Raw genomic sequence first — 16,270 nt, forward strand, 5'->3', positions numbered from 1 at the left:
GTACAGTTTTAGCAGTATTATTTTAATATTTTCTTTCAGAGTGGCCTGTTAACCTGCCGGTTCTGTTTTCTGTACCTTTTCTTCTTTTTGGGAAAGTAGAGCTGACCAAATCCACAAACCAGTGTTTGGATATGGCAGTCTGGTACTAGAATAATAAATGTATCACAAATATGTTATTTACCTCGAAGATGGTAACAGCCGTCCATCTTTAGTCTGCATTCCAAATAAGCTATGCTTGAATTTGTGTTTCTTTCTTCTTTTTCTAAATCTAAAATAAGACGTCCTTTTGCAGGGAAAAATAGAATTCTTATCTTTTAATAAAGTCATTACATGTATGGCCAAGTTAGTGTTGCGAACACTAACTTGTGTTGAGAAAATATATTTTGATTTCTTGGCTTCTAAATTTCGAAGCTTGACTTTTTTTATAAACATGTCACAGGATCAGATGACAGTAGGAAAAAAATTGCTTATATGTTTGTGTACATATAAAATTGACCTTTGTGATGCAGCTTAACATCTAAACACTAAAATCAGTCATTTGTTTTGACAGCAGAATTAATTGAGGCTAAAACAGTCGAAATTCCACTTGTATCAAGCTGTTCATTAGGAATTGCTGTCTGGCTTTAGTGCTGTCAGAAAAATAACCTGTTCTGCTATGATTAAATAGCAGAATGATGGTCGGTCCACTGAATTTGAGAGAGAGGTTGAATAAACTTTCTACTGCGGAAACAATTCAGAAGTGACACGCTGCAAGGGGGGTCAGAATGTGCATTGATATCCAGCTGAGCTGTCAACTGGCACTGAGCCAGGCACGCAAAGCTTTGCCATTTGAAGCAGCATGTGAAGCATATGCAGTTTAAAAAAAAATTGTCCTCCTTTCATGCATGATTTACACTCAAAGAGGCAAACTTTTGTTTTTATCAGAAAAAAGAATATGGTTTGTTATTGTATTTGTAACTACAAGTACAGATTTACCAAGTTTTTTTAAAAGCTTTTGCTTGAAACAGATATGTTAATGTTTATATGTATGCATGCGTGTGTGTAAACTGATTCCTCGTGATGGGGGGAAGGGCAGGTTTGGGTTTTTTTTGAGTATCTGAGTGTTTCTCATTATTGAAAATTAAATGTAATTAATAAAAATATATGCTTGGATAGGATAACTTTTCCTTCTGTCATACCCCCTTAAACTGGAAAGGGGACAGTTTCCAAAGTAGATATAAATGTAGAACAGGTTTTTGTTGATTTGTTGACTTCTTGATTTGTTTACCTTTTTAGCTCTGCAGAATTTTCCAGTTCATTGATATACTTACTGAGAGATCTTTTTCAGTGTATGACATAATATTGTTTTCCTTCGTAGTAACAGTAGTTGGCTTTTGAATTTGCCTTGTTTGTTTAAGAATCCAAACAGTAAAACTTTTTCTTTTTCCCTCTGTTGAGGGATTGTTTTGACCTTAGCAAAACATTCTCCTGATGTATCCTTCGCAGTGTTATGTAAGAATGTATACAGGTAGGTTAAAAACCCCTGTCCTTGGGGTTTTGTGGAGATAGGTTTTGTAACTCTTTCCAAGGCAACAAACTTGACTGTCTTCAAGATAATTGATGTCACTTAGTAGATAAATTAACTAGCAGGTGTAAGGTTGTTATTTATAAACTCTGATCTCTAGTTGTCTTTGATAGTCTGAAAATACTGTTCCCATAGACATAGGTGAAATATTTAATAGATGCTGTAATATTATTTAGAGCACAATTATATTTTCTTCATTCATCTTTGAATAAGATCAGTATCTCCTTATTACTACCCGTCCACTTTGCTTCTCAATATCTTGGAAGCCCACATACTCACATGCCTCTTGTAATAAGAAAAATAATACATGTTTTTTCTGAACAGTCTGGGACACACATGCTGAACTGCAGTCTCACTGGTGTTTAATTTATACCACTGTCACTTATTTTAAGTTGTCATGTTAATTAAAATAAGAAATATCCATGTATTCATATTACTTTTGCCTTCTGTGTTCTAGCAAACCAAAGCTTCCTTACTATCAAGAGTCTAAGAACTGACCCATCCCTGATTTATTTGCTTTAGTCTCTTGTCAAATAGCAGCTGTCTGCTTCCATGTGTGTGTAAAATCATCATCCATTTGCCTCCTAATCAGGCTGGTAGAATGCTGTGAGCTGCAGCAGCTTGCCTCGGAATATGCTTTAAGGCGACAGTGGGAATGTTTACATATAATTAGAAGAGCCTACTGGTTTTTTGATACCTGCTCCCTTTGTAGAATATTGAATTCTCATTAGCATCATGATAACTAGGTATCTATCCTTAAGTGACTGAAATCCCACCAGCTACTCACATTTCTTTCTATTGTAATGGCTAAACTTTATTTTTGCATTGTATTATTTATTTCTATTCAGTGTACATACAGTAAAAAAATACTTTCAAGTCTTTGAACAGGTATTTTAAATGCTTAGGCCATAGTGATCCATTCCATGGATCAATGTAATAACAATGTAACAATGCAACAATGTAACAGACCAGACTGTAGAAAAATTAGCTTAAGCCTGAAATTATCCATTTTTAATGCATTAATTCAGAGACTTTTGCAAGTCTTGGACCAGATCTATGCTGTAATTTTTACTTACTCATGCAAGTGTCTTAAAATATATTTTTTATTTTTACAGTGCTGTTCTAGTTATTTGATTTTATTTTGTATTCACATGAATGCTTGAGAATAAGCTTCCTTCTCAATTCACATTGTTGTCTTGTTATGAGAAGAAGAACAAAGGAAACCTCGGTGCTTTGACTGTAGTACTGCAGAATAAAATTATTATTGTCATTACTGTTATCATTGTTATTCTTACTGTTGTTATCATCATTATTGCAGTGTGATAACACCTAGGTGGCCCTTTTTAGTGCTTTGGGCTACCATGTGGCAGGGACTCTAGAAACTGCTTCGGGGGTTGACTTCACTCTCCAACATCAGCAATATCTCTTAAATGTGAAATAACTGGTTTTATTTCTTTGGATGTTTCAACAGACAGTGAAACTGTGTACTTGCTTCAGAAATTTGGCCATTATAATCTTCCTGATTTTGAGCTGAAATTCGTGTTCATATGAAGCCTTTGTCTATGCTTCATTAATTGGGTAAAGATGGTTGAGAAAACCTCTCTGCCTCTTAGAGGAAAGGTAGTGCATCCACATTTAAATCTTCACGTAGCTGTTACTAAAAGTTATTGTGATACAGTGCAAAGGATTTTAATGAGAAAGTATCCAAATTCCTCAACAGTGCTATGCTTCTATAGCTTGTGTGTGCCTAACGCCTTTTGGTTGGGTAGGAGACTGTAGCTGGTTGTAGCAGGAGACAGTGTGGTCGGAGTACATGCTTCTGGCTGACCTACAGTATTATTGCCATTTTGGGCACAAAGACATCTGCCCACAGGAGACTCCAGCTGTTATGTGGGCTACCAAAAGCTTGTCACTGTTTATAAATTGGTTCACCATAGAGCACTGTAGAAAATATCTACTTCTGTTATGTTATTTTGGTTTAAAAATACTGTGCTCCAGGGAAAACGTGGTACCCTCTACAGAAACCATATAGGAAGCAGAGCTGTTGGGAGATCTGAAGTTACAGAACAAAACTCTAAGAAAATTAAAAACTGCTGCAAATTTCATTCTGCTGTGCTCAAAAAAGCAAAGTGTATGAATTTACCTTTGCTGCAAGCAATAACGCGGTATGTGTTGTATTTATGAGAGTGAGGGTAAGTGCAAATTTTACAAAACCAGCGAACGTCTTTGGGCACCGGAGGAAAATGCTGAAGTTAATTTTTACTGGTTATGAATGCATTAGTGAGAGCCACTGATGTCTTGAACTTCTGAGATTCCAAAGGATGAAGGACTCTACAGAAATTTGAGTTAAGTAGGAAAAGTAAGTTAGGATAAGAAGATACTTTTGAATTGTAGCTGATTCACACAATTTATGGTAAGAAAATGCTGGTTTCATGATTGCTGTTTTCTTTCCTTCAGTAAAGCAGCCAATAGACACAGGGGAAGGAAAGAGCACATGTGGGAAGCAGGGATTCCTATGGGAACTGGCCATTTTGGTGAAGCACAAATGAGCTAATAGGTATCATTAAGAAGAAAGAGTACTTAAAATTTCCACGTTATTTTTATAGACTTTAGTGAAAAGTGGGACCTGCATACTGGAATTATTTGCCCAGCTTCCATTGCATTACTGTCAAAAGCACTTCCTCAGTAAATGGCACTTTTTCAGATTACATTTTACAGTCTTTCCTATGAGAAAAGAAAACATTGATGCAAGAGTGACATGAATTTTTTCGAGGGACTATAACAGCTTTGGTTAAATGTAACTGAAAATTCTAATCTGATCTTTATATCTGTCCATTTCTTTACTAAGCAGGAATGTTTGTCTCTTTAAATAAAAAGTTTACCAGGCTGTAAAAAAAGCCAGCTTCAAGGAGGAATGTTGGACAAAATACAGAAATGAGGATGTGTTGTTAAAGAAAAACTTTGCTTTCTAATTGGGTTATAAGTGGCAGTTAAAGATACTAATCTGAAGTAAGGATGAGTATTACTTGTGCCTTGAGTATTTGTTTTAATCATTAGTGTAAATGTCTTAAAAGTCTGGGAACCAGTCGTAGTAGCTGGAAAGGGTAAAGAAAAAGATGGTATTCTGAAGAAGCTTGAGTACTATTTTTCTCTAAAAATACATTTACATCTCTCTTTACAGTTTTTCCTTCGGTTTTTGTTTTGGGGATGAGTGTTTGTGGTTGGTTTGGCTTTTGTTTTTTTTTCTTTCCCAACTGGGAATGTGTATAGAAGCAAGAAACAGAAGTAGTTGAATCCTTAGCAGAGTGATGAAAAATGTATTGTCTGAAGTGTAGTGCTGAAGAAGTAATTGATTTGTTCTTCATATGTTTCATAGTATTTTTCTGAATTTCTTGCTCAAATTATTTTTAACAATAGAGTTCAAATGCCTAAAATAAAATGTTGATGAAATCAGTATGGGGATGTAAACATCTACAGTTCCTAAATCTGTTTTTCTGGATATTTTTGATGTTTTTTTGTTTTGTGAGATACCCAGATTTGCTGATCTGTGGAGCACGCTGACTTTGGTTTACTGTGAATTTAGTGGAGAGAAAAGAAGAGGGACTGGAAGACCAGCTTAAAATACTCATCTGTTTACAGCATTTAGTAGAATGAGAGAGCTGTTAGGAATTTGTATTTTGTCTTGTTATGTTGAATATTTAGACTTACATTTGAAATTTTTTAATAATTGAAATTGAAAAGGCATTTTAAACTGCCATTTGAGATTGGCCTTTTGCTATTCTGCTCTCAAGGGCTTCATTTGGAGGCCAGACAATTACATTATGTTGGATGGGATATTGATGGATTGTACTCCCACATTCTCATCCTGCTGCTAGTTTTATGAGCGCTCAGAACTTTTCTTATTGGCAGGGAAAAATGTGTAGGCTCAGTCTTAATTACAGTAAATACAAGTCATTACTTTGAGCACACCTTTTAGAAAAACAAAAGAGTTAGAAGTCCGCAAAATTACAAAGAAAATATCTGGTACATTTTGGCTAATATGTCTGAAATAATTAAATTCGCTTAACGTCAGCGAATATTGAATTACACTGTCAGCTTCTCAGTTGTCTATTTGCTTGACATAAACATAATTTTTTTCATTTGCAGATTTGAGAAATGCCTATGAAAGCATAGCATTTATACTGAGTCAAGCACAATTTTGCACTGCAAGAGTTAAATATACATAGTTGAGGTTACATTACAGATAGAACTATTTGAGTTACTTAGTTGCATGAATCAAATACAAATTAATCCCAGTTGTGTAATTCACAATGCTGCTGCACAGCTAAATTATTTTTTACTTCCATTGTGTCATCTCTAACTGCAGCATAGTGATTTGCTAGAGTGTACTATTTAAAATCACACCAAAGCTTTTAGTCTCCGTGTTTCTTGTATCCGAGATCTTTTTCTATCAGCCATCTACTTAAGATTAAGAGTATGACATTCATTTTGAAAAGAGTACAATGAAGATTCTGGAAAATGCTTTCAAAGTGCCCCTTCTATTTTATGTAAAAACACCCTGGAAATTGTACAGCTCTTGTTTTTGTGGTGGGAGCTCTTGAATAATCATCGCTCCATAATAGAAATAAATAAATTAGAGCACTTGCTACCAGGTGTGTTTTGGGGCAGGAGTGAAGTTTGATTTGGTGTTTGAGTTTTCATTTTGATTCCAGTTGTTTTTAATTGAAATTTTAAAGATTTTAGTCTCTCACTTGAAGTAGTTGTATAAGTACAGGGGCTAGGGGAGGAGAGGGGTATGTTGGCTGCCTTTAAGTGTAGAATTGGGAACAGGCTTCTTATCTGTAATGTGTCTGTATATAAACTTGTGTGCCCTCCGTTAAAATGTTAGCAGCAAGATCAGTAATAATCCCTGTGTCACAGTTTTCGCGTGCTGAACTTTGTTTTTTCTCCTGTGGTTACAAGTTGCAAGCTACTGTCTCAGAGACCAAATAGCTTATTGGTAGTGTGGGCTGAAAGTAGTAGTGCAAGCAAGCCTGCATGTACTCGTCAGTTTTCTGTTTACTTACACAAATGCTCTTGTGATTCTCCCATTCCCTGAATTACCTCTCATGAAAAATCACTGGTTTTTTCTGCATATTTGCTTCCTAAAATGGCTCGTAGTGGGGTTAAATAAGTTCTAGACCTGGCCAGTATGAAGGAATGAGGGTTAGGACTGCACTTAGCAATGGTAGGTGACTGTTGCCTTGTGTCAGCTGTAATGGAAAGCCAAAATAATTTATTTAGATCCAGCACTTAAACAATGTTCCTTGCTTTTTTTTGTCATGTTTAGCATTAATTGTTTCTTAATTTTTTTTTTGTAATCTTCTTTGTTGCTATGTTTAAGATTCTGCATGCCACTTTGACTTGTCCAGGTAATAGCTATGAAGAGGAAACAAGAACTAACAATATGGGGTTAGCAGAAGTGTCAATCTTAAAATTAGGGCTATAGCTGTACTTTTTTCCCCTTTTTACTTTTCCTTATGTAGCTCTTGTAATATAAATTAAATTCTTTTCACTGCATTGTAGAGACAATTTTGAATGAGTAGAGGAAACCAGTTGGAGAGGTTTCATGTGGCTGTAATAACATAGGTAATTGAATTGTATTTAGGCAGTGTGCACTAGTACTTTAATTTTTCAGCATGGAAACACACTGTGTACATTTGTGACTTTGCGATCTGTTTTACCTCTGGCAGGGTAATTGTGCTTTTCAGTCACTACCTAGATTTGCAATTTGATTAGTTAACATTTTCAGGAAACATTAGTAGTCAATAAAATATCTTAGACTAAATTTGACCTAATGTTTGTCTTCACTGTAATTTTTTTAAGGCCCTATCGAATTTGAAGAGTGTAACACATCCAGCGCAGTTGAAGGTGAGTTGTTGTAGCATAGTTATTTATGTAAGAATGCTCTGGATAATGACCTTAAACTGCAGCGTGGAGGGTATTCAGTCTGTGAATCTGTATAACTTTGAAAGATTCCAGTAGACTAAAAATTTTTTTTCCTTTTGAGAAAAATACTTCAAAGAAAATGTGACCTATGATACTTTATAAGCCTAATGCACAAAGGTCAGAGATTTTATTTTTCCTATAAATATAGTTTGGCTAAAGCTGTCTTTGCAGAGGTTTGGATTTGATTCACTTATGAGTGTGTTGTAACTTAATTTACAAGTGTCAAAATATGGCCTAGGCTCTTTCCATTGTTACCATGTTAGTTATACCAAGTCCAATACAGTCTTATGGTTGCAAAACCTTTCTTTGTTAATGTAGCTTATTTTGCTTAGGGGATTGTTTTAAGTGGTTAAGAATGGCTTTATTTGCATAAGCTCTGTATTTACTTTTGGGACAGAGGAGTTGACAGTATAGTTGTAGCAGACGATGACTTTTAAGTTGCCAAGACTACAGCTGAGACTTAAAATAATTTTTAACTGAAGCAGACAGTCTCCATGTTCAGTAACGTCTTTCATACTCCATTTGTCATTGTTTTGGGCTGTGTAAGGCAGAGAAAGAGAATAAAGCCCAGACTAGCATTTAAAAATAAACTTGGAGCAATTTCTGTCTCTAATAAAATGAAAGATGTGGTTGAGTTTATAGCTACCTAATTTGAGAAGTTTTGAGTTATTTAACTCTGAATATTTCTAAGAGTGGAGAGGTTCCTTATGTGTTGTTATTTCTGTAAAAGGGAGTATAATGATATTTTTAATTATGTACTTGAATTGTCAGTTGTTAAATTTTGGAAACCAAATTGTTTCCATCATTTTGCGCAAAAACATGCTGTCAGTAGTATCTTACATCAAAACAGAATTGTAGACTAGTTGGGTCAGATGCTTGCACTTGATCATTTGGTTGGGCAGTCTACTTTGCTTCAGCAAAAGCTGGGGCGAAAAGCAGACGTGACAGAAAGCTTGATGGAATATTTAAATGTATTTTAATTGCAGTACATTAAACAGTAATTTTTTTTCTGTACTGTGGCTATATGTATCCAGTGCTAAAAGTGAGGAAGAAACCACAGCAGGAAGCATGATTCCAGACTTGGTGGGAGCCAGCTTTAAAGCTTGGATTCAGCACTGGGAAATCATGAACTCTGCATCAGCTAGAAAGCCAAGAGACGTTCTCTTTTTTTACAAGAGCAAGAGTTTGCTTCATAGGAGAGATAAGGGCCTACTGCTCCCTGGAGCGTGCAGGGAAATAAGACCAAAGTATTGGACTGCTGTAGCTGTGAGGCCGGGTTCAGTTTCTGATCTAAGTGCATTAGCTATTGAGGATCAGCCAGAACAATAGCTCCTGTTGAGTTTCTGTGAGCAGAGTCCCTTTGTTCAAAACTAGCATTACACTAATTTTCTATTAAAAAAAAAAAGTGACATTCTGCATACGGAACTTGGAAATTTGGATACAAAATTTAAATCAGTTTTATAAAGACTTGTTATTAATGTGTTAAAGCATATTTTAATTTTTTTTTATTGGTATGTTAGTTAACAAAAATAGGAATAATATTCCCTCAGTTTGGCTCCATATGTATGTCCATTGTTAGTTTTTTTAATCACTTATGGCAGCATTTAAAATACAGTAGTATGCATTGGTGTTTTGACGTTGATAAATACATTCTTATCTATTTGATCTCTGAATGAAGAGTGTTTGTTCCATAGGGATGAAACCACGGAGGAGGAAGCCTTTTGGTTTATCAGGAATAATGAAAAAAGAAAAAGATACTGAATCTACGTAAGTCTTTTTCCTTCTTAAAGCCTTGTCTTGTATGAAAACTAGTGAAAGTATGGGGGTAAACATTAGCTGATGTTTAAGGAAAAAAAATGGATTTTTAACAGAAGTTTAGAGACGCTATGAATATGAAAATATCACAGCTATTTAAGATTTTTGTAACTAAGGGTTTTAAGGAAAATAAATTTATTTGTAGTAGTCTAATCATGTTTTGCTCTGTCCTATGCCATAGGTAAGTAGTTCTCCTTTGTTGTATATTTGAACATTGTAGATGGTGTGATTCTCATATGTGCTCCTAATGAAATATGTATGTGGCCAAATGTGCCTGTGTTTGCAGAACTGAAGCTTCAGTCATTCTTTTATTAGGAGAACTTTTTTATATAGTATTAAAGGACAGAGAAGTCTTTGAATGTTTTTTCAATACTTCATGCGACACTCGTTTCTGAAAGACTATCATTCTAACTCGTGACTGGTATCCCAGCTCTATCGTTTGCCGTTTTCATTGCACGTACTCTGTGTTGCAGAAATTAGAACTCTCTGGACAGTGACTTTGAATAAAAGTTGTCCGTTGAACTGTTAGCAGTCTATGTGTTAGTAGTCACAATATTCCAATGTTGTTGGTTTTGGGTTTTTTTCCATGGTTTTCAGATGTGTTTTCTTAATAGAAGTATTTACAGCTTGCAATTTAACAAATTTAGTATAAATCCTCTTAAGGCAACACCTGCATGCATACTTTCTAAAATTACTTCTAAAAACATTTTACCAGCCTTAGTTTTTAATATTTTGCTGGAAAAATGATGACCTATGACCTCAGAATTAGCAGTTGCTAATTACGCAGGCAAAATGACTTAGAGATATTTTTCTTCTGGTGTTTTATTTTTATTAGTGATACACTTCTAAAACCATGCTTTTTTTCTCTGTTAGGGGGCCTTTAGGGCTTCAAGGCATTGATTGTTTACATCATCCCCCTTTTTTTCTCTTCTTTCTGTGATTTAGCCTTTTCCTCATCCTCTCTTCTGTACTTTTTTAAGCTGAACTGAGAGAAGCGTGGTATGTAGTGTGATTTTAGTCAGCAGGAATCCGAGAATCCTATTTTGTTACCAAAAAAAAATTATGATGAAGATTTAGTTTTAAAATAATTAAAATAAAATGTTATAAATGTTTGGTGATACTAGTGTTTAAAACAGTTTTATTGCCCTTTTTAAAAATAATCCATTCTCTCTGGAAAGTTATTTACACTTTTTTTTTGTGATGCAAAACTTTTGCAGTATCAAATAGCAGAAAAGTATGTTCAAGAAGTTGCCTTTTGTGTCTTAGAAAACCTCTACTTTGAAATTAAGTAGATGTTATTATTGAGTGCTGTTGTATGATTGAATTCTGTAGCTGCCAGCTTTTCTTGTCCACTAAAAATGTTGTCACCACATGAGTTATTACTCGAGCTAACCTAATGTCATGTATGTTATAAAGCTCCTTGCCATCTATGCATCTCCTATCTTTTCTTTCGCAGATGAGGTGATGTAATCTGGCCCCAGCAAAAACATAGGGCTTTTAATAGTAGTTTTCTGGAACCAATAAAGGCCTGGAAGCTCCTGATTAACTCTTCCCAGGTGTATGATCCAAAGTATCCTTATGTAGAGATGATGTTTTTACTTTGACCTGTAACAGAAAGAAAATTTTCTTAGGCACTGGGGACTGAAAACTGACTTCTACACTATGTGAAACACTTCCTACCTTTTTGTACTTATCCATTGTAGTATCTGAATACTTTCCTAAAAGCTACTTTTTCCCAAAGACAATTTATTTAACATCGAAAGATACTACGAGCATTTCTTTCTCAAATAAATTTTGTTTTTCATGGCAGAATGACATAATCAGCTGAGCTACTCTGACATGGGAAAAGAATTTGCCTTGCTTTCAACAAGTTGGGCTGAAATTTTACTTATATTATTGTATTTGCTTCTGTATTTACATGCAATGCAAAAATGAATAGATTCTGAGGTCAGAAAGAAAGAAGTGTGACTGCATGATATTGACTTCCTATGTAACACATGCCATAGGGCTTTTATGTGGATTCTTGCATTAATCTGTAGCTTCTAAATTAACTAGAACATAAAGATGAATATTAAAGGATTCTTTATGTGCTGCAGTAAGATGTTGTAATAGTTATTTATGGTTATTGCTAGTCTAAATTTTGTCTGATTTCATCCTCAGCTGGTTATCCTGTTATAGACTGCTCATGATAAAACTGTATCATCAAAAACTTCCACACGTGTAGAGGTCAAATCTTTTGTTAATCTCTTGTTAGATTAGACTGTAAGTTTGTTTAGCTTGTGTAGAGGTAGGCTTTCCACGTATTAAAAAACTCTCATGGTTTGTAGGCTTTTCAAGTACAGTTTTTAAAGTGGTGACACTTAAACTGAATGTTGTGTCTAGTAATGTTTTTACAGAGGGAATTGCCACACAGTGTATTCTGTTACATATCTATATGCAGGTTAGTCAAGGATTTAACTTCTAGTGATTACTTTGCATGATTTAGTGGTTTTTTTTTTTTTTTTTTTTTAGTTTTTATCATTTAGTCTTTTAATTCCCTTACAGAATCCCCATTTGCTGAAATATGTTACCTTACACTAGGAGCATTACTTAGTTCTTCAATATTAGAAGATCATGCTTCTAGTGATGTAAAAGCACATCTGTATAAAACCTGATGCCCTCATTTTCCACTTCACCAACATTTGCACACTGTTGAGCTTTACTTTGTATCTTGAGAATGGATCCTGAGAGGTTCTGGTGCTGCTTCTCTGAATGATACTAGATCTGCCATAACTTCTTGCAATCTTTTAACTCTCTGATTTTGAAAATCTTCAGTGGAGGCTGAATTACTTTCATCATTGTTTGCCTCATGTCTTTCACTTTCTTAACTTTTATGGACTTAGTGCTCTCTTGTTTGAGTACTGACACTTTCTAAAAACCAGATGTTAGAAAACCTGTTTGTTATATCTTATGAGAGAAATCTAATACTTTGTCTCTTAATGCTGAAAAATGCTTTTAAAATAGCTCTTTCTTTTGCTATGAATTCAGTTTAGCCAGCAGAGGGAGATAAGATGTAAGTCAATTAGAAACTTGGTCACATATGTTTTATTTCCTAGGAAGCCTTTCAGAGGAGACAAAATCCTTCATCTCACTGTCAATTCCTTATTGGACTGCACTGGATTTTATGTAATGCTTGCATTTTAGAAAGTTTTCCTACCTGGTTTTGAAGACACTAGTTTTTATGTCTAACCCATTTTGCCTTTCAGAGAAGATGACTCAGATGGCAATGTTTTATTTTTTTCCTATTTTTTCTGTAAGCGCATATTCAGGATGTTCAGTTTGACTATACAAAAATACGTTATTCAGTTTGACCAGCGTGTACACCTTTATTTTTCCAGATGCAAATTAGAGAGGACCTGTACACTACTTAAGTATTCCACATTCTGCAAATGTAACTGCTGCTGCTTTTCACAGACATCAGAGAGAATTAGTGTCATCCATTTTTTAAATGCTACTGCTTATATCAAAATTACAGTGGAAAAATATATCACTTGTGAATCATGTGCTTGATATCACTGCTTTTCTACTGATATTTTTTTAAAGTGCATATTGGGAGGATACTCTTTTTGCAGCATCACCTGGTGCTTAACTGCAACTGTGCTTGACAAACATGAACTAAGAATGAGATTCTAAAAAAGGGTAGTTCTGAATTCCTGTAATAGTCTTAATTTCTTTGGGAACTGGTTATTGTCCAAAACGTTTTGCAAATGCATGTGGATTAATTCATTAGGATTGACTGCTACTTATTGTGCACATCAGCCACAGAGACTTGACTTGTAAAGTATATTCATCCAGAATACGATGTGGTACTGCTGGCATCCCTGGATTTTATTTTTTTTAGTTATTTCTTTTTCACTATGTTATGAGTTTGGGCTTTAAGCGTCTGTCTGAAATTTTCTCCTGTGATATTTTGAGCATAAGCTTTCAGCTTTTGTTTAAATCTCATTGAGTTGAACGCAGACTACTTGTACTGAAAATTATAACAGCTTTTGAGAGGCAAAAGGATCAAATGCAGTGTTTCACCTTAATTGAAAATATTCAAGGAAGTACCAGGACAGTATGGAAAAAATAATTTGTGCATTTTGTAATTGTATATTTTCTTTTTTTTTTAAATAGGGAGTGTCCAGATGCAGACTCTGTTGTAAGTAGACTTATTTTGAGAACAAATGCATATGCTAATATTGTCAAGCACTGCAATCTGATGAAGCTTAACTTCTACACAGTCTGTGCAATAAACTATTTTTCTGATAGGGGATATAGTGTTTCGATAACATAGTTTAAGTGTTAATTTTGCTCAATACATAATCTTTAGCAAGATATACAAATATGCATGAGGAGTACATTTGTTTTGTAGTAATTTTAGGTTTTAAAAAAGGTGGTTTTGCTGTAAAAATTTGCTACTTGTATTTTTCAAGTTAATAGTTTAAGTTGCTTTTATAATAGATTCTTAGTAAGAAAAAAGTTCAATCTATTGTGGACCCAACTTTGCATCGTCATATTCTTCTTACTACTGTTTCCTTTGAGAAGTCTTCTAGTATCAATGGAGTTTTGCTTCATTACTGGCAAGGGAATATAGGAATATGCTTTTTAAAGTATAGCTTTAAATGTGATACCTCTAGATGGACTTTTTTAATGGCCTGTTTTTCATTGCTGTCAGATTAATCTCTGATATGTTTTACAATTTAATTTATTAAATTCAAATAAGTGTCAGGTCCAAATTAAATTGGTATGTTAATGCTTTATTTCCCTAACTGAGTCTTTTATTTTTGTTTGAACATGTATGTTGCCTTGAATTATATGTAGCAGAGATTGCAGATCCCCATAGCTATAGTAGGAAACAATTTACAGAATAATCTAAGTGATTTTCTGTTGACTGATTTGTTTTTTTGGTTCATTTATTTAGATGCCAATTTTAAACAATTTAAGTTTCCAGTTTCACTTATGTTGTGGATTTTCTTCTTTCCATTTAACTTTGGGAGTTTTGGTGAATAATATTAAAACTTTTTAAAGAAACTTTATTTGAAAAATCAAATAGAACAATTCTCCAAAATAAGAAGGAATAAGTTTTGCCACATGATAAAACTATAAGTGTAAGAGCAGCCTTATAAGCATCGGCAAGACAGTTATAGTGTCCTGTGCAAAGTCATCTTGATTTAGAGCGGATTTATTTTCTTGGGTATATTTAAAGTAAGTTTAGAGTTATCCCTGTAATTATCAGGCTTTTCATGGAAATAATATCTTTTGACAGCTCAGGTTGAGTCACTGGAGTGAACCACAACTGGGTTTGACTTGCAATGTTTATTTTCTTCTTTGCTTATTTCAGTCTCTATATTTTTAAAAAATAGTTAGTTCAAAAAATACAGCTGTAAATGTGTCTGACATTCTTTCTGGTTTCACGAGGCACACCGTATGATAATCTAAGTTAGTTGTTCCATCTAAATATAATTTATTTGATTTAAAAAAAAAAAAAAGACTAAACTTTTGCAGTTTCTAACACCAAACCTGGTAGTTTTGTTGCATTCTCTTTTTTTTTTTTTTAATGCACAGCATTTTATGAGTGCATTTGGGATTTAAAATTTGATCTACCATTTCTTCTTGCTTTTTCCAAGCAATGATACTATTCTGAATGGTAGAGTATTTTAATGGCAAAAGTCGTCATGTCATTCTCATGAAAAATGCTGAGCATGCAATAGATGAGATTAATTTCACCCCTTTTTTATAAGCACCGCAGAGGGCTTTTAAGTTTAGTATTGGTGACCTCTTCTGAAAGATCCAATTTTAACTGTTTTTCAATTTTCTTGCCTTTTACTTCTAAGATTTTCTTTCCATTTAATTTTTCAAACGTGATCAAAATAGTTCTAGCCATTTATATATCTCTGTGAGGTTTCATTTTGTATAGATCTTCGCAATAAATTGCACATTTCAAGAGATTGAACTTGGAAAAGTATTATTGGGAAAAAAAATTAAAGCAATAATAATTTGTGTTTGATTGCTAGAAAATACTGAGCACCAGCCCTGAGAAAATTCTGCCTATTTAGTGTCCCAATTATGATGTTGGGCCACTTTGGTCACTGACAGAATATCTCTTTCTGGCTTTTACATTACTAATATGTTGTCTTCTCAAAAATGTAGATTTCTGTTTATTTGTCAAGAATTCTGTTATGTCAAGAATTTTAATTGTGTTAAAGGAATGTAAGAGATAACCACTCTACACTTACTTATTTACTGCAGTGTTTAAATTATATATTGAAAATTTAGAAGTTGAGGATCCAGTAAGAACTGACTTCAGTACTATTAGGGCCTTCTTGATAAAGTGTGTTCAAACTTGTATTCTCTATTTCCAAAAAACCAAAACAGTGAGATGATCCTAAAAAATGTCTTTTGTACTAAAATTAAACTTCACAGATGTACCTGTGGCAAGCCAACTGCTTATGCTGATCTTTTTTGTAGCTGCAATTTTATATATATTGGAAAATGTAGTTCTGATGCATTTTAATAAATTTTTAAGTTGCTATCAATATTTTTTCTACCTGCAATCAGATTTTTTTATGCTCATGAGTAAAAAGGCAGCTGTGAACTGTAAAAGAGGTTGACTATAGTATGTTGTAAGATTTTAAATTCCTGTGTTGTCGTATGTCAGTCTACACATGTAACTTCCATTAAGTGAAGCCGCAATAATTAAGAAAAGTTGAAGGTTAACTGTGTGTACACTAGAAAGAGATAGTAACTGAAGTCTGGCTCCCTATGTGTTTATCACCTACGAAGTTTTTGTAAAGGCAGAACTAATTGTCTTGTTTCCCATGCTTTTGCCATGCTTCTAGGTATGATCTGTAGGAAGATAGGAGCCCTAGTAGAAACTTTTCT

General features: G+C 34.1%; 1 protein-coding gene across 9 annotated transcripts in view; it reads left to right on the forward strand.

Annotated features, from left to right (window-relative positions):
- FCHO2 (FCH and mu domain containing endocytic adaptor 2) overlaps nt 1-16,270 on the forward strand; it is a 95,498-nt gene that overhangs the window by 38,388 nt on the left and 40,840 nt on the right. For all 9 annotated transcript variants that reach the window (XM_054053701.1, XM_054053703.1, XM_054053706.1 and 6 more), the window contains 3 exons: nt 7,430-7,474; nt 9,247-9,319; nt 13,523-13,547. In XM_054053701.1, coding sequence (XP_053909676.1) covers nt 7,430-7,474; nt 9,247-9,319; nt 13,523-13,547 — 143 coding nt within the window. The remainder of the gene's footprint in view (nt 1-7,429; nt 7,475-9,246; nt 9,320-13,522; nt 13,548-16,270) is intronic.

This window comes from Cuculus canorus, chromosome Z (assembly GCF_017976375.1).
Source record: "Cuculus canorus isolate bCucCan1 chromosome Z, bCucCan1.pri, whole genome shotgun sequence".
Classification (NCBI taxonomy): Eukaryota; Metazoa; Chordata; class Aves; order Cuculiformes; family Cuculidae; genus Cuculus; species Cuculus canorus.